At 43.4% G+C, this 21,625-nt stretch overlaps 1 protein-coding gene across 1 annotated transcript in view; it reads right to left on the bottom strand.

The window, feature by feature from the left end:
- Nucleotides 1–21,625, bottom strand: part of LOC126095461 (leucine-rich repeat-containing G-protein coupled receptor 5-like) — a 1,115,085-nt gene that overhangs the window by 715,575 nt on the left and 377,885 nt on the right. The window contains exon 4 of the mRNA XM_049910253.1: nt 15,952–16,023. Within this exon, the coding sequence (XP_049766210.1) occupies nt 15,952–16,023 (72 nt within the window). The remainder of the gene's footprint in view (nt 1–15,951; nt 16,024–21,625) is intronic.

Below are 21,625 nucleotides of genomic sequence, written 5' to 3'. Positions count from 1 at the left end.
GTGCGGCTGGTGCCGGAGGAGGTTCGAGTGCTCCTTCGGGCATGGGTGTGTGTGTTTGTTCTTAGGATATTTAGGTTAAGTAGTGTGTAAGCTTAGGGACAGATGACCTTAGCAGTTAGTTCCCATAAGATTTCACACACATTTGAACATTTGGTGCTGCAGATGACAAACAAAGGAGTTCTGCTATGAAAACAAATGGACTTCAGACCAATACTCCTTGTTGCCGGGCTGTACGGCGGGTGACAATCAGGTTGGTATCCTATCGCCGAACGGGGAGTCTCCAGACATTAATTTTGATTTTAATAATTAACAGCCTCAGTTGCACTGTTCGCCTAGAATTTGCCTAGGTTTGAGTCGGGATAACCCAACCTTCTTCAGAATAAGTAACTACCGTCTTTCCATAGTGGACATCGTCAAGTTAAAACTACATATCCATAAATTACCGTCCGGCTGTAAAACGTATCTGGAACTGCCTCGGCGAACCTCGCGAACGCGATGCAGCAGTCACGAGTGCTGTACTGGAACTGACCGTAGCGTCATGAGGCCCGCCTGCGTATAAACTGTACGATTGTAGCTTCTTGGCGATTTTATGGTTATGAGCTGCAGAAAACACTAAACTCCTAACCATAAATTCTTCAAGAAGCTCAATCAGGCACGTGCATTAGTTTTTGAAAAAAATGGTTCAAATGGCACTGAGCACTATGGGACTTAACATCTATGGTCATCAGTCCCCTAGAACTTAGAACTACTTAAACCTAACTAACCTAAGGACATCACACGACACCCAGTCATCACGAGGCAGAGAAAATCCCTGACCCCGCCGGGAATCGAACCCGGGAACCCGGGATTAGTTTTTGACTTGATGCTAGACCATTTCAGGTCAAATATACTAATTTTGAATAATGACCGTCTATTTTATATGGCCAGTATTGCCGGATGTTACATTTTAGATTTAGACTTGTTTCTAAGTTCAGTCATCATCATTTGTGTGCTAAGTCAATAAGATATTTAGGCGTTATGACCATAGCTAAGCAAGTGCTTAACAATTACGTCTTAGAAACTTCTGGACCTAGTCGTAATAATGACGATGTTGTCTTTTTTGTATTATTATTCCCACTCCTAAGTTCTTCTTAGGTGATTAAACGTTGTGCTTAAGCACAAAACGTTTGCTAGATAGACCATACCTTCTAAGCACATGTCTTCCTGATATCATGACCAATGAATACTTCATAAATGTTAAGACACTCGATCTAATTACGTTCTGCACAGGTTAACATATACGCCCTTTTCCTCAGCTATACCTTTTATTTCACTTTACTAGTAAATTCAAGGTCAGGAGTTTAGTTAGCGTCTTGTCCCAACAAGTAAATATCATACAGTTTATGCGGAAGCGCAAGGTACTGTGTCCGCCTAGGCGGGCCTCATGACGCTTCGGTCAGTTCCAGTACAGCACTCGTGGCTGCCGCATCGCGTTCGCGAAGTGGGGCCGAGGCAGTTCCAGGTACGTTTTATTGCCTGACGGTAATTTATGGATATGTAGTTTTAGCTTGACTATGTCCACTATAGAAAGACGGTAGTTACTGATATTCTGAAGGAGGTTGGGTTATCCCGACTGAAACCTAGGTAAATTCTAGGCAGTGCAACTGAGGCTGTTAATTATTTAAATTAAAATTAATATTTACACAGTTGCTGACAGGGCCGCGAAATGTTGAAGATATTTAGTCTCTAGACACTTCTTCGGCGTGTAATTCCATTGACTGGAGTAAAATCGTCTTCAGTGATGAGTCGTGTTTCGAACTGAGCCCCGATTACACGATAGGACGGTGAGTGTGCGTCCCAACTGTTTGCCTGCAGGGTTATTCATGGGAAAGTGTGCGAAAATTTTCTAAATGTTCGCGAATCGTGTAACAGGACGGAATTGGATACCGGTCCGGTATTCACGTAGTGGTATTGGGGGAACCGCCTCAAAACCAAATACAGGCTGTCCACGAGACCGATACTCGTTGTTAACCCACCGGGCGAATTCCGTACGGGGTCGGCGCATTTCCCCGTCCCAGAATTGGCGCTTTAAAAAGGCAGCCCGCTTTGTAATGTTCAAAAATTCGGTTTTTCGGCTTAAAACGTTCTCTGGGACGTTTAGTATATTTTAGAGTTCATCGCAAGTTCGCCAGAAACTCTATTATCGAATTAGAAGACATTTTCTGGAAAACTGTCTCTGAAAACCATTAACCGTGGGAACAACATAGTTGATGTCGCTGCCAGTGTGGCAGTATGTAATTTGAATTATGAGGTAACAGTTGTTGTCGTTGTGGTCTTCAGTCCTGAGACTGGTTTGATGCAGCTCTCCATGCTATCCTATTCTGTGCAAGCCTCTTCACCTCCCAGTACTTACTGTAACCTACATCCTTCTGAATCTGCTTAGCGTATTCATCTCTTGGTCTCCCTCTACGATTTTTACCCTCCACGCTGCCCTCCAGTGCTAAATTTGTGAGCCCTTGATGCCTCAGAACATGTCCTACCAACCGGCCCGTTCTTCTTGTCATGTTGTGCCACCAACTCCTCTTCTCTCCAGTTCTATTTAGTACCTCCTTATTAGTTATGTGATCTACCCATCTAATCCTCAGCATTCTTCTGTAGCACCGCATTTCGAAAGCTTCTATTCTCTTCTTGTCCAAACTATTTATCGTCCACGTTTCACTTCCATACATGGCTACACTCCATACAAATACTTTCAGAAACGACTTAGTGACACTTAAATCTATACTCGATGTTAACAAATTTCTCTTCTTCAGAAACGCTTTCCTTCCCATTGCCAGTCTACATTTTATATCCTCTCTACTTCGACCATCATCAGTTATTTTGCTCCCCAAATAGCAAAACTCCTTTACTACTTTAAGTGTCTCGTTTCCTAATCTAATTCCCTCAGTATCACCCGACTTAATTCGACCACATTCCATTATCCTCGTTTTGCTTTTGTTGATGTTCATCTTATATCCTCCTTTCAAGACACTATCCATTCCATTCAGCTGCTCTCCCAAGTCCTTTGATGTCTCTGACAGAATTACAATGTCATCGGCGAACCTCAACGTTTATATTTTTTCTCCATGGATTTTAATACCTATTCCGAATTTTTCTTTTGTTTCCTTTACTGCTTGCTTAATTTACAGATTTAATAACATAGGGAGAGGCTACAACCCTGTCTCATTCCCTTCCCAACCACTGCTTCCCTTTCATGTCTCTCGACTCTTATACCTGCCATCTGGTTTCTGTACAAATTGTAAATAGCCTTTCGCTCCCTGTATTTTACCCCTGCCACCTTTAGAATTTGAAAGAGAGTATTCCAGTCAACATTGTCAAAATCTTTCTCTAAGTCTACAAATGCTAGAAACGTAGGTTTGCCTTTCCTTAATCTTTCTTCTAAGATAAGTCGTAAGGTCACTATTGCCTCACGTGTTCGAATATTTCTACGGAATCCAAACTGTTCATCCCCGAGTTCGGCTTCTACCAGTTTTTCCATTCGTCTGTAAAGAAATCGTGTTACTATTTTGCAGCTGTAACTTACTGCGAAAATTACCAATGTGCTCAAACTTAAGATCTGACCAGCCCGTTACTTTTGCAGAAAAGCGTATGGTGCGAGCAGAGCAGCAGATGACAGAAGCTGCCAAAGTGATCCGCAGAACCACACGGCCACGGGGAAGATGGAGGAGAACTTCATTTTGGATCTGGGAGAATTCCTGTGTGGTCCAGCGATCGATGGCTAGATGTATGTTTAACTTAACTACAGAGAACGTACAAAAGAGCTTTAAACGGCTTTTCCTCTAAACCCTAGTTTGTAAATTAGGGGAAAACATAATCTGACAATGGTATATACTATTGTGATCGGAATCTGACATCGGAATTCTAAACTGAACTGTCTATCGGCATTTTGTGATGTAGCTGGGCGCAGACTGCATCGCAGAGTTGGTCTGTAGTCTGTTTACCGCCACACTCACACAGCGTTGACTCCTCTGTATAAGTTGGATCTGCACCTCGTCACACCACTTTGAAGTCGGCTGAGTATCTTGCAAGAGACGTGGTCTTCTGTGCGGCCAGAATGCATTCTCTGGTCTGGTACCAGCCAGTCTTTGACGTGCTATCTCCTGATGCGCTACTCTTGAATGTTGCTTGCTTGAGTGGTTCTATAAGCGCTTCGGCTATTCGCAGGAAGCCCTCATGACTTATGTCTTGGGTTGTGAACGAAAATGAGGTGAGCTGCAGATGTTGTGGCTTGACCCCCGAAAGCCTTCGTATGTCTGGAGGGTGCTGTTACAGCAAGGCAGCACAGGTCCTCCATAAGTGTGGGGCGGAGACGGCCTGTGACGATCCGACATGAATCATTAAGAGCTACACTACTGGCCATTAAAATTGCTACACCAACAAGAAGTGCAGATGATAACGGGTATTCATTGGACGAATACATTATACTAGAACTGACATGTCATTACATTTTCCCGCAATTTGGGTGCATAGATCCCGAGAAATCGGTGGCCGAGCGGTTCTAGGCGCTACAGTCTGGAACCGCGCGACCGCTACGGTCGCAGGTTCGAATCCTGCCTCGGGCATGGATGGGTGTGATGTCCTTAGGTTGGTTAGGTTTAAGTAGTTCTAAGTTCTAGGGGACTGATGACCTCAGAAGTTAAGTCCCATAGTACTCAGAGCCATTTGAACCATTTGAACCTGAGAAATCCGTTCCCAGGACAACCACCTCTGGTCGTAATAACGGCCGTGATAAGCCTGGCCATTGACTCAAACTGAGCTTGGATGGCGTGTACAGGTACAGCTGCCCATGCAGCTTCAACACGATACCACAGTTCATCAAGACTAGTGACTGGCGTATTGTGACGAGCCAGTTGCTCGGCCACCATTGACCAGACGTTTTCAATTGGTGAGAAATCTGGAGAATGTGCTGGCCAGGGCAGCAGTCGAACATTTTCTGTATCCAGAAAGGCCCGTACATGACCTGCAACATGCGCTCGTGCATTATCTTGCTGAAATGTAGGGTTTCGCAGGGATCGAATGAAGGGTAGAGCTACGCGTCATAACACATCTGAAATGTAACGCACACTGTTCAGAGTGCCGTCAATGCGAACAAGAGGTGACCGAGACGAGTAACCAATGGCACCCCATACCATCACGACGGGTGGTACGCCAATATGGCGATGACGAATACACGCTTCCAGTGTGCGTTCACCGCGATGTCGCCAAACACGGATGCGACCATCATGATGCTGTAAAAATAACCTAGATTAATCGGAAAAAATGACGTTTTGCCATTCGTGCACCCATGTTCGTCGTTGAGTACACCGTCGCAGGTGCTCCTGTCTGTGATGCAGCCTCAAGGGTAACCGCAGCCATGGTCTCCGAGCTGATAGTCCATGCTGCTGCAAACGTCGTCGAAATGTTCTTGCAGATGGATGTTGTCTTGTTAACGCCCCCAACTGTTGACTCAGGGATCGAGACGTGACTGCACGATCCGTTACTGCCATGCGGATAAGATACCTGTCATCTCGACTGTTAGTGATACGAGGCCGTTGGGATCCAACATGGCGTTCCGTATTAACCTCGTGAACCCACCGATTCCATATTCTGCTAACAGTCATTGGATCTCAACCAACGCGTAGCAGCAATGTCGTGATACGATAAACCGCAATTGCGACAGGCTACAATCCGACCTCTATCAAAGTCGGAAACGTGATGGTACGCATTTCTCCTCCTTACACGAGGCATCACAACAACGTTTCACCAGGCAACGCCGGTCAACTGCTGTTTGTGTATGAGAAATCAGTTGGAAACTTTCCTCATGTCAGCACGTTGTAGATGTCGCCACCGGCGCCAACCTCTGAAAAGCTAATCATTTGCTTATCACAGCATCTTCTTCCTGTCGGTTAAATTTCGCGTCTGTAGCACGTCATCTTCGTGGTGTAGCAATTTTAATGGCCAATAGTGCACATCCACAATGTTAGAGTGGCAAATCTGATACCACACAGGGCAGGCATATTCTCACCCCCCCCCCCCCAAAAAAAAATGGTTCAAATGGCTCTGAGCACTATGGGACGTAACATCTATAGTCATCAGGTCCCTAGAACTTAGAACTACTGAAACCTAACTAACCTAAGAACATCACACAACACCCAGTCATCAAGAGGCAGATAAAATCCCTGACCCTGCCGGGAATCGAACCCGGGAACCCGGGCGTGGGAAGCGAGAACGCTACCGCACGACCACGAGCTGCGGACCATATTTTCCCACATTATATCACAAGGCTAGTGCGGATGTTTTTTTCTGTCCCTGGCTGCGACCCCCAAGTTGTTTCTGCGATCTTCCGTACCACATTATTTCATGCACCCACTTTCTGCTTGGTATGTTTGCAACGTTTCTTAGAGATCAGCGCTCGATCCAAAGAAACCCCAGGGTATTGAGGGACTGTGCAGTGTTCCAGCAGAGTTACTCTACAGATAATTTGCAGGCTTCTAGTAGCCTCCTTGTTCTTCAGGTGGAATACACACGCCTGCGTTTGAGAAGGATTTGGCTTCAGCTGATTCCTTTTGCAGCAGGTGGACAGTAAGTCTAGGGATTTTGACAGCTTTCGCTCAATTCTTTCAAAGTCTTTTCTCTGAGCAGTAACGGCGTGATCATATGCGTAAATCATTCTGGCATGCTAGAAGATTTTGAAGTAATAGTTCATCTTAATAATAATGCTTGTTGCATGCCCCAATCTATTTTTTAACAAATTAGGATATTTAAATCAGCACTGATGGAACACGAACAATGAATTGTTCTACGTATGTATTAAATGCTTCATCATAGCTGATATAAATTTTATTGTATTTGCTGTCGCCCGTATGAAATTGTATATCGAAACGATGTAACAGTTGTTGAAGGTTAGTATTTGCCACACCCCGTTAAACGAAAGTTATAATGCATCGATGGATCGTAATGCAGGTAAATCTGTAACGTTACTGAATGACAGTGAGATACTACAGCACATAAAATGAACACTTTCTATTGATACTCTTGCGCTAGTAGGTACTGTAAGAAATCGACTATAATTTCCAATTTCTTACAGATACTTGTTACTCTGCCATAGTGTCACACATAAAAGTCATGCAGACTTGATTTAAAATGCTTCGTGTTGAAATCGGAAGTGTCGAGAACGTGAGAAATGCTATTTGTTTTCTATAATAAACTAAATCTGCATTTCCCTTGGTAAATGTAAGAACACCCGACACTGGTAAAGTATGATAAAATGAATCGGATAACTTAAATAGTGACTTGTTCCTGGCAGTCGATTGTTGGCAGCATATCCTGGTGACCGGGAATTGATCTGAATATCATACCTTTCGAACATGAGTGCACTGGTTTAAATAACGTAGCAACACCAGTGTATGTTACGTAATGGAATCAGTGACAGAAAGTAACAAAATTCTGTCTCGCGATAGCAGAAATCGTAGTCACAGTAATGGTGCTACCCGAAATATTCGAAGTACCTCGAAGAGAACATTAAAGATCCAGAAATTTCAATTCTCTGTGCAATTCTGCCGCCTGGCTGTTAAAGGTGCAGGGTCGGTGTAAAATTAAATTCAATTAATAGCCTATACCATCGGTGTAAGAAGAAATGTGTCCGCAGTTTAACCGCGTACGTGTAGCACGATGAGGGACGGTAATAAAGTGACGTCATTACTGCGAGGCAAGCGAAGGGGGAGCAGGTGGCCGACTCCAGAACTAATTACCGCTGCACGGATTTTAATTCCCAGCGCGAAAGTGATAAACGGCTCTCGTGAAGAGGCGAACGGAAGGGAATATCGCCGGTTATTTATGGCTGACTGTGGAATAACATTAACATTTCGTGTAGGAGTCTATAGGGCAGCACATAATTCATATGGTCAAGCGGTTGTATAGCTATCTGATCTCATAGGGCAAATGTGTGTCGTGAGGCATCGTGCGGCAAACTACGTGACTAGAAGCTGGAACAATGAACACGCTAACTGAAAACATAATGGACTGATGTGCATGTGCAACTTCGTGATGATGATTTTTGTCTTTAGGGTGCGCTAAAGATGAGTCATTAACGCTTGTGCTATTTTTTCTGTGTGTCTGGAAATGTAGTGAGACGTGAAATTTTCATTAGCTGATGGAAACATGCTTCTGAGGGGAATGGAGTCCTGTAGCAACCCAAGGAACGGAGCAGCCTGACACTGCTACAGGGAATGCTTGGTAGCAGCTAGTGTAACAAATAAACTGTAAAATTGGCCATATGACACTTTAATTCACGGCAGTATATGCAGAATGGAATAAACACAGTACTAAGAAAACCATATACACATTAAAAGTAAGCAATAACTGAAGGAAAAAAGACATTTTGCCTCTACAGTAAGCTAACTGGCTTATTATACGCTTTTTTAGGTTTAGATGCAATCACAGAATACGATTTCAAATAAGCATTGGTTATCTCCAGATTCATTCATTCGTTGACACATGTTCTGTACATCCCATCAGGAATGTGAAACTAATCCAGTTATATTTTAGCAGGCAGAAACAGTCATTGATGGATTCTTCTGTAAAGTACGCTAACAACAAATTAAGACCAATGCTAAATTACTCAAACTAGTAAATACTGTAAACTAGCTGTTGTCTGTAGCTGTGCTTGCATGTCCGCACTTTTGTTATGATGAGTAATGTAACAACGTCAGTTGTCATCACCTGTCTGCCTGTTTGGGTAAACATAGCTCACGATTCACGCCCCACTCTTGCCCCACCCATGCTGTCCCAACGCACGATGCGTCATCATGTGCAGCATCTCTGCCAAGTGCTGTGTACACTTGGGCATGGGCAGCAACACGCATCTATGTATATTGCTATTGTAATAAGGGAGGCGCACGAAATGTGTTACCAACTGTTTCTTTCACAATTTACGACGCACATTAGATATCCCGCTGGGATCTCTGCAGCAGTACCAGCAGAGCTTGCAAAAACAAATGAGTTACGAAATGTCGTGTAATTCACGATACTGCCGCTAGGAGACTAGTAAGCAGCAATGGCTGACAATGGAAGACTGACGACACAGCGACGATCGGCAATTGTGTTACTTTTTCATGAAACGAAAAGCCTTGTTGTGACTCAGAGGCGTTTTAGACAACGGTTTAACACACGTGGGTACCTTGCAAGAAGACCATCCACAGGTTGCACGATAAATTTATGCAGGAAGGAACAGTGTTGGAAGCGAAGCGACCTCGGCCTAAGCCTGTTGGTTCGCCGGAGAATACTGAAGCGGTACGAGTTGCTGTACAGAGATATCCCAGGAAATAGTGTAGAAACGCAGCAGTGCAACTGGGAATATCCAGACGCTCCGTTCAACGCATTCTTAAAAGTGACCTCCATATGTACCCATACAAGATGACCTGTGCACAGAAGCTCACTGAAGAACACAAGCAGCAGAGACTACTGTTTGCTCAGTGGGCGGAGAATAGGGAAGAATGTCTGGTTTTCAGACGAGGCACATTTTCATTGAGATGGTATAGTTAACAAACAAAATGTACGCTTTTGGGCCACTGAAAACCCACAAGTGCTTCATGAACGACAACATTGTGCTCCGAGGATTACAGCGTGGGCAGCAATTTCCAGTCGCGGACTTATTGGACCCTTTCTCTTTGAAGAAACTGTGAACAGCGAGCGTTATTTGAGCATGCTTCGCAATAGCTTCATTCTACAGCTTCTTGCTACTGCCTTGCCCTTCAACACACAGTGGTTCATGCAAGATGGAGCAAGGCCACATACTGCAAACACTGTGTTGGAGTTTTTACACGAGCATTTCGACATGCGGATCATTTCACTCAGGTTCCCAGGTCGCTTCAATGACTGACAAAATTGGCCCCCCAATAGTCCAGACCTCAATCCATGTGACTTTTTTCTTTGAGGGTACCTACAGGAAAAAATTTTCCCGAAACGTCCACGTGATTTAATGGAGCTCAGAAGACTTATTCTTCAAGCTTGCAGTGAAATTACGGAAGACATGTGCCGTAGGGTAATCATTAACTTCAGTGTTCGTTTGAAGGAAGTTAGGAAACGAAATGGCGGACATATTGAGCATGTGTTGAGCTAGAACAAATCTCCATGGACAGTTCTTCATTGTAGTATATGTTCCTTTCAGATTGTGTTGACAATAAAGTTTATATTCAAAAACAAAATGGTAACACATTTCGTGCGCCACCCTGTAGGTATGCATCATACAATGCGTGCATTATGCAGCAAATTGTATGGAAGTATGGATTCGATACACTGAAGATTGTTTAAGCATTGTATTCATTACTTTGAATCGTGTCACTTAGTACACATCAACCAACAGAAGTTCTTTCACGAATACGATAAATATCGAAAGTCAAAGAATAAATAGCTTTTTCAAAGAGGAAATATTTCTCCCTAATTCAATCAATAAATATCTTGTACTACGTACTTGATAAAGCGATTTGTGTTGTTCTTCTTGGTTAAAGTTATCTCCAAACAAAATATCATCGAAATCGGCTCACCAGGTACCCGTCAAAACGTAACAGACAGTTACTTTCACATTTATTTATGAGTGTGTATAAAATATGCAATTACGATATCCTTTTTTCCGTTATCCGATTTTGATGAAATAAAACTCATACGTTGCCCAAAGCGACGTTCAAGTTACGTGTGAAAATCCCATGAAAGAGATCAGCGTGTTCAAGCAGACATACAGACGCGAAAACTTTAAATCACGATATCTTTTTCTTTTCTGATCAGATTTTGATTAAATAAAACCCGTACAGTGACCCAAGGTATACTCAAGTTATCTACGAAAACCCGTTGTTTTGAAGATTAGCGTGTTCAAACAGACAGACAAGACGGTTTTAGTAAATATTTAAATGATGCTATAATTTTTTTTCACCATCCGATTTTGATGAACTATAGCTTAAACGGTGCCTCGAACTTTGTTCAAGCAACCTGCGAAACACTCACGAAAATTCTAGTAGTTATGGAGAAGCGGTTTAAACATAGAAACAGGCAGACACGACAGTTTTACAGATTCATTGTTAGCTATCCAAAGTATAGATATTTCTGGATTAATTTATAAATGAATGTTACGAGAGAAAGACCTACTTTGAAAAACCCACTGCTCTTCCTATTATGCTACTCAGTTCCTATTTTTGGCGAATACGTTAAACAAAAGCATCTAGTGAAACCGAAGCAATATCTTGGGTTCCCCAGGGAACTGTTGTAGGCCCTCGGCTCTTCTTCATGTACATAAAAGATTTAGAAGATATCCTGAGCAGTGCTCTTAGGTGGCTTTCAGATGGTACTGTTCTTTACTGTCTATTACGATCATCAGAAGTTCAGTACAAATTATAAAATTATTTAGACACGATACCAGCGTTGTGCGGGAAGTGACTGTTGAGTCTAAACAACAAACAATTGTGAGGTTCTCCACATGAGTACTAAAAATATTCATAAAATTTCAATTGGACGACGTATCACATAAATTTGAAGGTTGTCGATTCAACTAAATAGTTAGGGATTACAATTCCGAATATCTTAAATTGGACCCATCAAGTAGGAAATGTTGCGGGGAAGATGAGCCTAAAATAGCTTTTTACTGGCAGGAGACTTAGAAGATGCAACAAATCTACGAAAGACAGTGCCTACACTACACTTCTCAGTCCTCTTCTGGAGTACTGCTGCACAGTATGGGGTCGATAACACACAGCATTGACGGAGGACATCGAAAAAGTTCACAGAAGGGCACCTCGTTTTGTACTATCGCAAAATAAGGGACCAAGTCTCACGGATATGATAAGGTAATTTGGGCGAGTATCATTGAAACAAAAGCATTTTTCGTTGCGACGAGATCTTTCCGCGAAATTTCTATTACCAAATTTTTCCTCCGAATGTCAATATATTTTGTTCACTGGCATTTACAAGTAATAAAATAAGAGAAATCAGAGCACGTATGCAAAGCTTTAGGTGTTCATTTTTCCCTAGTGTTATTCGAAAGTGGAAAGTTCGAGAAACTGAAAGCCGTCCCATGAGCTACTACCAAATAATTTATACTTAAACTGTAGAGCAGTCATGTAGATGTGAGTATGTGACTTTACACAGATCGCAATCAGCTGTCTCTGTACTGGCAAAGTCAGTAACTGTTTAGTAGCAATATTAGGGTTACGTGGCATTTATATTCCCGAGTCCAAGTATTCTGATAAATTGTGGAAGGAATCGTTGATGACTTCCTAAAGTCTGTTTCAAAAATTTGGGGATTTTTTTTCCTTGCTTGATATTCAAACGCAACCTGTTACAGACAGCCGACCGGATTGGCCGTGCGGTTCTAGGCGCTACAGTTTGGAGCCGAGCGACCGCTACGGTCGCAGGTTCGAATCCTGCCTCGGGCATGGATGTGTGTGACGTCCTTAGGTTAGGTTTAATTAGTTCTAAGTTGTAGGCGACTGATGACCTCAGAAGTTAGGTCGCATAGTGCTCAGAGCCATTTGAAACATTGGTTACAGATATTTTCACCAGGAAGTCCTATTACACTCTGAATCCCAGAAAGAGATGCACAGTCTATAAGGAAATTATTTTTACTTACATTACTGAGGTTATCGACTGTACACGATATTCTTATTGCAGGCTTCTGTTATTCTTATTGTAGGCTTAGGTTCAATAAATAATTTTTTCACCTTAGTCGCAGTGACCCAGAGGTCTAATGCCATTGAAGAGAGCAAAAGCACGCGGGCGGGCTGAAACGTATTGCCTCCGAATTTTTTATGTGAAATCTTTTAAAGCTTTTTAAATAAGAGCTTGCCGCTGTGGTCGAGCGGTTCTAGGCGCTTCAGTCCGGAACCACGCGGCTTCTACGTCGCAGGTTCGAATCCTGCCTCGGCATGGATGTGTGTGACGTCCCTAGGTTAGTTAGGTTTACGTATTTCTAAGTCTAGGGGAATGATGACCTCAGATGTTAAGTCCCATAGTGCTTAGAGCCATTTGAAACAATTTTTTTAAAATAAGGCACATGCTGTTAGCATTCTAAGTCTTTATTGATCATGTCTACATATTTATTTCTCAACATAGTCAACATGAAGACAAATCCATTCCTCCCAAAGACAGACTACTTTGTTGATAGTGTCACTGTAGAACGTTTGAGTTCATTGACGGAACCTCACTTCTGCTTCCGCAGCTTCATCACTATCAAAGTGAAGTCCTTGATGGTGCACTCTAAGTTTTGTAAACAGATGAAAACCAGATGGGGCCAAGTCGGCACTGTACGGACGATGATCTATGACAGTGGACCAACGGCCTCGGACTGTTACAGATGTCGCAACTGTCGTGTATGTTCTGTCATTGTCACCCTGAAGGGGAGCGTGGAGCATGCGTAGACGAACTCTTCAAATTCGTCCTTTCAGTTTTAGGAGGGTCCCACAGTACATTGCAGAGTTTATGGTTGTGGCTGTAGGCATGAACTTCAAATGTACATCTGGAAAATCATAGAAAACCGTGAACATGACTTTGCCTGAAGATGGCATAGTCTTGAACCTTTCTGGCGTCTGGCCCTTTCCAGAGGAACTCTGCTGATGATCTCTTGCCCTATAAGGTCAAATGCAAACCCTCCTGTCACAATGACGTTAAGGAATTTATCACCCTCGCGTTCAAAACGCAGATGTCGAATCTCCTCTGTTTCATGACAGTGGTGAGCATTAAAGGCACCTGCCACGCGCACAGTTCTCTCTATTTCTCCAATGATGGTCCGCACACGCTCTCGTAGTATGCCGCACTTACTTGGGAGCTGTAAGCGTGTTATCCGAAGATTTTCTGTGATGAGTTCAACAACCCGAATCCGATGAGTCTCTTCTGTTGCCGTAAGCAGTCGTCCACTTCGAGCTCCTCAGTCCGGAACCGCGGGACTGCTACGGTCGCAGGTTCGAATCCTGCCTCGGGCATGGATGTTTGTGGTGTCCTTAGGTTAGTTAGGTTTAAGTAGTTCTAAGTTCTAGGGGACTGATGACCTCAGATGTTAAGTCCCATAGTGCTCAGAGCCATTTGAACCATTTTTTGAACTTCGAGCTCTGTGACACACGTTGATGTTAGCACCACCGTTGCCTTCATTGTGAGCACGAACAACGTAACGTAGCATATTATTGACGTCGATGTCTTCTATGGATTTCAACTGGAGACACGTTTCCAGCTATTAGAAATCGATTACAGCTCGAAGTTTCTCACGCACCACACATAATCACGCTGCACCGCCACTGTCATTAGAGTTCAAAGCCCTCTCGCGGCAGAGGGTTGCAACCTGAGTCAGTGATTGCGGGAACGTCGATCGAGTAATATGCATGACATGTAACAGCTCAACCGATATAGAGAACAGAATAAAACATTTGGAGGCATTGCCGCGCGGCCGGCCGCGCGGCCGGCCGCTGTGGCCGAGCGGTTCTAGGCGCTACAGTCCGGAACCGCGCTGCTGCTACTGTCGCAGGTTCGAATCCTACCTCGCGCATGGGTGTTTGTGATGTCCTTAGGTTAGTTAGGTTTAACTAGTTCTAAGTCTATGGGAGTGATGACCTCAGATGTTAAGTCCCATAGTGCTTAGAGCCATTTTGAACCATAGCCGCTCGGAGTCGCCGCGCGGTTTAAGCGGTGGTGGTGGTGGTGGTTAGTGTTTAACGTCCCGTCGACAACGAGGTCATTAGAGACGGAGCGCAAGCTCGGGTTAGGGAAGTATTGGGAAGGAAATCGGCCGTGCCCTTTCAAAGGAACCATTCCGGCATTTGCCTGAAACGATTTAGGGAAATCACGGAAAACCTAAATCAGGATGGCTGGAGACGGGATTGAACCGTCGTCCTCCCGAATGCGAGTCCAGTGTGCTAACCACTGCGCCACCTCGCTCGGTGCGGTTTAAGCATCATGTCATGGACTGCGCGGCCCCTCCCGCCGGAGGTTCGAGTCCTCTCCCGGGCATGGGTGCGTGCGTTGTTCTTAGCATAAGTTAGTTTACGTAGTGTGTAAGTATAGTGACCGATGACCTGAGCAGTTTGGTTCCTTAGAAATTCACTCACATTTGAAAATTTTCGGAGCGATTGGGAGAGGGATTTCTGGGAAGCAATCTAGCAGAACCGAGCCTTTCGATCATCTTATCCCCTTGCTGGTCCCGTCTCAATTTATAATCCATTTTAAATTCAGACATGGAGTGTATTTCGACTGATTTTCATTTATGGTGCCTACAAGTCATTTATAATTCGTTGAAACTGCATAACGTCAGTTTTTCTAAGACTGAACCGCAAGCTGTTAGCTGTGAAACTGTTGTAAGCCTATTCTGTATGTTATTCTCCTGACTGTGTCTGTTATAAGTGTCTTTGGGCCGATCATCGATATCCTTATGTCATCAGCAAACATTACAATTTTTGAAGAATTCTACAACGTCCCATGTAAGTAATTTGTGTTGGCCAAGAACAGCTATAGGCCAAGCACTGATCCTTGCAGCACACACTATTTAATATTTCTTCTTTCTAAATTTAATCTTGTATCATCACATTTGCTAAGATGGCCCTTCGTTTTCTGTAGTCAAAATATGACTCTGTCCTTGCAATGGTAATACCGCTTTAGTTTCAATAGAATAAATTTATGATCTGCATACTGAAAGTCCACAGAAAATTTTATTGTTTAGTTGTTGTAGTTATGCTTCCGGCTCGTTTCTTTTTAAACGCCCCTTATACAACGTTTTGCCATCTCATTAAAGAAGCAATTTGGGGCGACGAAAGTGAGCTGTTGGTAACAGATTTCTCTCAAGAAGATGGTTCAATACATTTATTCGAATGTTATGATAATTTTGGAACCGAATAATTTATTAAAGCTGAGTACAATTATAAAAAAATGTTTGAGAACAGCGCTTGTTACGCGCTAGCTACTCACAGCCTTCTGATGCCTGGAGTGTAGTCGAAGGTGTCCGGTCTGATCGCCTCCAGGAAGTTGTCAGTCATTATCCTGCAACACAAAGAAACGGTTATGAGAAGTGCGAATGTATTTTAATTTTCTTACATCATGGGCTTCATGCATTTTCTAGCATTGCCTTATGATTGAACTGAAGAGTTCCCAGTAAGAATAGCACGACACATCGTTCTGAATGGAGAGAATCGTCACATGCAAGGCTTCTAGCATACTCATAGAGAGTGTTACAGAATCATTACTGTTGTCCAAAAAGTGGATCCGTAAATTTAGATATCTCAAAACGTTATTTTAACGAACTATAATGTACACCACCAACCTTTAATTACGTGTTTTATCAATTAAGTTAAATATTATTTCTGAGTTCACTATTTGTTACAAAAAAATAAATTATATTAAGGTGAACACAAGTAAATTTGAACTACAGGATACCGAAAAGAAAGGGATAACTTTTAAATGTTTTAGTTCACAGTTAACACAGGGTGATTCAGAAGTAACTGTACACACATTGTGGGTGTAATGTATGCAACAAAATAAGAGTAAAACTTAAGATAGAGATCTGTCTGAAACTGCTTTATTTCCGAGTTATGATGCGTAATGCTATTTGAGACACGCGTAACATCATATGCCTGTACAGGCTTTCGGCGTGTCGTGTTCGTCTGCATATCGACTGATTTTTCTATATACACCTCTCTACACTGCTCACTTGATTCTGGCATGAAATGCCTCTCTTTACCTGACTTCGGTGTCGTCTGTTATACTCTATGGCGCTGTTGTAGTTTAGCGCCACGAGACGTACTACATACACTCATTCAGTCGGTAGTTTATAGACTACCGTTTACGTTGCGATGGCGCACTCAGTCGATGAATTCTCAGATACGGACATCCTTTACTGCGCAATACACGAACAGCAAGACTACAGTACATGGAAATGTTTCCAAACAAAATAGTCCCAAACCATCAGACATTCATTCCGGTGTAGCATTCGTGGTGCGCCACGGTTAGATCGTTCTCATTTGGATGGAGTGGGTGTTGAGAACGTCCTCGAATTGGTAGATGGAGATCCAGATCATACGTACCCACCGCATCGACAGGGGATCTCAAGTTGATTCCGTATTTCTAGTTTTCCGGAAAGCTTTTGACACCGTTCCTCACAAGCGACTTCTAATCAAGCTACGGGCCTATGGGGTATCGTCTCAGTTGTGCGACTGGATTCGTGATTTCCTGTCAGGAAGGTCGCAGTTCGTAGTCATAGACGGCAAATCATCGAGTAAAACTGAAGTGATATCAGGTGTTCCCCAGGGAAGCGTCCTGGGACCTCTGCTGTTCCTGATCTATATAAATGACCTGGGTGACAATCTGAGCAGTTCTCGTAGGTTGTTCGCAGATGATGCTGTAATTTACCGTCTAGTAAGGTCATCCGAAGACCAGTATCAGTTGCAAAGCGATTTAGAAAAGATTGCATATGGTGTGGCAGGTGGCAGCTGACGCTAAATAACGATAAGTGTGAGGTGATCCACATGAGTTCCAAAATAAATCCGTTGGATTTCGATTACTCGATAAATAGTACAATTCTGAAGGCTGCCAATTCAACTAAGTACCTGGGTGTAAAAATTACGAACAACTTCAGTTGGAAAGACCACATAGATAATGTAGTGTTGGCAGAAGAGCCAACACTGTGTTGCAAGAGGAGGCCGAAATGCACGCGTCAACTCACGCAGGTGGCGCTAGGTCTGAAACAGGATACGTAATGAATGCTATAAAGAAAAGTACGTAGCTGCTGGAATACTTAACTTTAATCCATCATTTGTATACAGCATTCTTGATGATACAAGTGAGACTCTCTCTAGAAATGGTTAATGGCGCCTTGCTAGGTCGAAGCCATGGACTTAGCTGAAGGCTAGTCTAACTATCTCTCGGCAAATGAGAGAAAGACTTCGTCAGTGTAGTCGCTAGCAAAGTCGTCGTACAACTGGGGCGAGTGCTAGTAAGTCTCTCAAGACCTGCCGTGTGGTGGCGCTCGGTCTGCAATTACTGACAGTGGCGACACGCGGGTCCGACATGTACTAATGGACCGCGGCCGATTTAAAGCGACCACCTAGCAAGTGTGGTGTCTGGCGGTGACACCACAGATAATATTGTGGGGAAGGCGAGCCAAAGTTCAAAATGGTTGAAATGGCTCTGAGCACTATGGGACTTAACAGCTCAGGTCATCAGTCCCCTAGAACTTAGAACTACTTAAACCTAACTAACCTAAGGACATCACACACATCCATGCCCGAGGCAGGATTCGAACCTGCGAGCCAAAGGTTGCGTTTCATTGGCAGGACACTTAGAAGATGCAACAAGTCCACTAAAGAGACGGCTTACACTACACTCGTTCGTCCTCTGTTAGAATATTGCTGCGCGGTGTGGGATCCTTACCAGGTGGGTTTGACCGAGGACATGGAAAGGGTGCAAAAAAGGGCAGCTCGTTTTGTATTACCGCGTAATAGGGGAGAGAATGTGGCAGATATGATACGCGACTTGGGATGGAAGTCATTAAAGCAAAGACGTTTTTCGTCGCGGCGAGATCTATTTACGAAATTTCAGTCACCAACTTTCTCTTCCGAATGCGAAACTATTTTGTTGAGCCCAACCTACATAGGTAGGAATGATCATCAAAATAAAATAAGAGAAATCAGAGCTCGAACAGAAAGGTTTATGTGTTCGTTTTTCCCACGCGCTGTTCGGGAGTGGAATGGTAGGGAGATAGTATGATTATGGTTCGATGAACCCTCTGCCAAGCACTTAAATGTGAATTGCAGAGTAATCATGTAGATGTAGATGTAGATGTAGATAAGTGCCACTGAAGGTGTCTCTCAATCAGCTGTATGGCACCTGCTTCGGAGACAGCAATCCAAACCAGTTCTCCTGCAGAAGGTACAAGAGCTGACAGCTGTAGACCACCATAGACATCAGAAATTCTGTCAGTGGTTACTCGAGCGCCATGCTGCTGATCCACTGTTCAGTCGTCGGGTGCCGGTTACGGATGAAAGCCTCTTTAGTCGTGCGGTTGTGAACGCTCATAACATGCACGTCCTGGCGTATGAGAATCCTCGCGTAACTACAGTTGGGGGTATCTATGTCGTTTTGTAGTGAACAGTTGCCAAGGTGTGGAAAATCAGTTACTCGGATCGCATGTCATTCCATAGAGATTATCTGGCAGAGTTTTTGGAACATGAATTGGGTGGCTTGCTTCATGATGTCCTACTCCTTTATGCACGTGGCTGCTCTGTACATTTCAGTAGGGAGGCAAGAGTGTATCCCAGTTTGCTCATCTCCGCAAGTAGATAAGACGTGCAGGGCCTGTTGCTTGGCCCGCCGGATCTCCGGATCTTCACACTCTGGACTTTTACCATTGGGGTCGTCTCAAGGAGCTCGTCTGTGGTGCTGCAACTGAGACTGTAGCACAACTACAGCAGTGAAATGAAAATGGCCGTGTAACTGTGCGCAACGAGGTGGACGGAGCCTGCAACATACGGAGAACGGTAAGACGCCGAGCCAGTCACTGTCTTCGTCTGCATGGACATAATTTGAACATGTTCTAGAATATATATACAGTACATAATTGTGTTGAATTTACAGTCCCTTCGTGTTTTTCCTTTCTGAGAAGAAGTTATTTTGTTTTGTTTGTGTTGGTCTTGTGATCTCTATACTACTGCTATAATCTGAAATAAAGCAATTTCAGACAAGACTTTAGTAGCACTTTGGGCTTAATTTGATGCATACAATACACCCTCGAAGAGTGTATTGTTACTTCTGGATCACAATGAATTAATTTCGTGTTGTCTGTAGTGCACCTGTGATCCCTTCTCTATTACGTATCTCAGAAATAAAGCAGTTTCAGACAAAACTTTATATACAGTGCCCTCCATAAGTTTGGAAACACCATGCTGATTATTACAATGGAGCAAGATGGAAGTGATCTATGTGTGTTATTGGTTAGAATACGGAATAGCAAGCTCAAATAACGGTTAATAATGACACTACAATATTGTACACTTAATTATTATACTTATACATACATATTGGAACATATTAATATTGCTCCTTTTTATGTAAACCGACGTTAAACACGCGAGGTGGAGCGAGAAGACCGCATGACTATGTAGAGGTACGTTTGTTGCATTCCTCGTCACTAGTTCTTGCGTTTGCATAAAGGTATAACACGCCGCGAAAGTAATTGAAAATGGCCCCAAGGTGCCAGATTCCTCATGAATCACGGATAATGATAATAACTTTGCACTAAGAAGGCAATAGTGACAGACAAATAGCAAAGAAACTGATCATTTCAATCAACTGAGTTGTCAAAACCATAAGCAGGCATCGAGAAACAGGCTCCTATGGAGATCGTCCTCGCACAGGAGCCCCGAGGAAAATATCAGAACGCCAGGAAAAGTATTTGGTAATGACCAGTAAAAGTAACAGATTAAACACTGTCCGTGAATTGACTGCTGAACTGAACGCAACGAGGGATACACCGGAGAGTGAGTCAACAGTGAGACGACACCTGGCAGACAACAATCTCCGAGGTTATGTAGCAACAAGGAAACCACTGTTGCGCCCTCTTAACAAGAAGAAAAGGCTTCAGAGGGCTAAGACACACCAACATTGGACAGCGGGGGATTGGGAAAGAGTCTTATTCACTGATGAATCCAAGTTCGAAACATTTGGAAGTAAACGCCATCAATTTTTACGCCGTTTACCCCATTAACGCTTGAATCCTCAGTGCGTAATTCCACCTGTAAAGCATGGAAGGGTTCTGTGATGGTATGGGGACTCTTTGGAGGGAATAAAGTCGAAGAGTTGGTGAAAATAGATGGAAAAATGAACCAAAAGGATTATCATGCCATTCTCCAGCGACATTCTAAGACATCTGGTTTGCGTCTGATTATGAAAGAGTTTGTCTTGCAGCAAGACAACGACCTGAAACATATGTCTTGCTCGTATCAGAACTATGTGAAGTCTTTAGAGGGTCGTAAAATATTGAAAAACATGGAATGGCGGTCCCAATCCCCCGATTGTAACCCAATCGAGCTGCTATGGGATGAACTGGATAGGAGGACCCGAAAACGGGAAATCACGAGTGGATCACAGTTGTGGGAGGTCCTGCAGCAAGAATGGAGATTAATTCCAACTGAAACCTTGGCAAAACTGACGCAGCGCATGCTGAGAGTGTGCAAGGGCAGTGATGAAAGCAAAGGGTGGCTACTTTGAGGAATCGAAAATTTAATTGTTGCATCTTCCTGTGTATTATGTGAGCCTAGTAAACATTTGGAAAACAACACAATGCATTTTTATACAGTATTTCCTTTCCATTGTCTATAATTACTAGATGTTTCCCAACTTATGGAGGGTAGTGTACATTTTACTCTTATTCTGAGCATACATTACACTCTGCACAACTGTCCAAAGCTATTAAAAGATTTCATTGTGCGCCTATCTTCCCCCTCTTTCCTTGCTGTTGGTGTCCATAGCAGAGTGCTGTCCACGAAACAGCCAAGATACCACATACTTTGAAGGTTCAAAATTAGTCACAAATGGGCCATTCCAGCTCAGAAAAAGAAGTGAAGAAACCTACTTTGTTAACAGAGTGGCC

The sequence above is a fragment of the Schistocerca cancellata genome, chromosome 8 (genome assembly GCF_023864275.1).
Source record: "Schistocerca cancellata isolate TAMUIC-IGC-003103 chromosome 8, iqSchCanc2.1, whole genome shotgun sequence".
Classification (NCBI taxonomy): domain Eukaryota; kingdom Metazoa; phylum Arthropoda; class Insecta; order Orthoptera; family Acrididae; genus Schistocerca; species Schistocerca cancellata.
The sequence above is the reverse complement of the archived record's forward strand: the minus strand, read 5'-3'. Positions and strand labels throughout refer to the sequence as shown.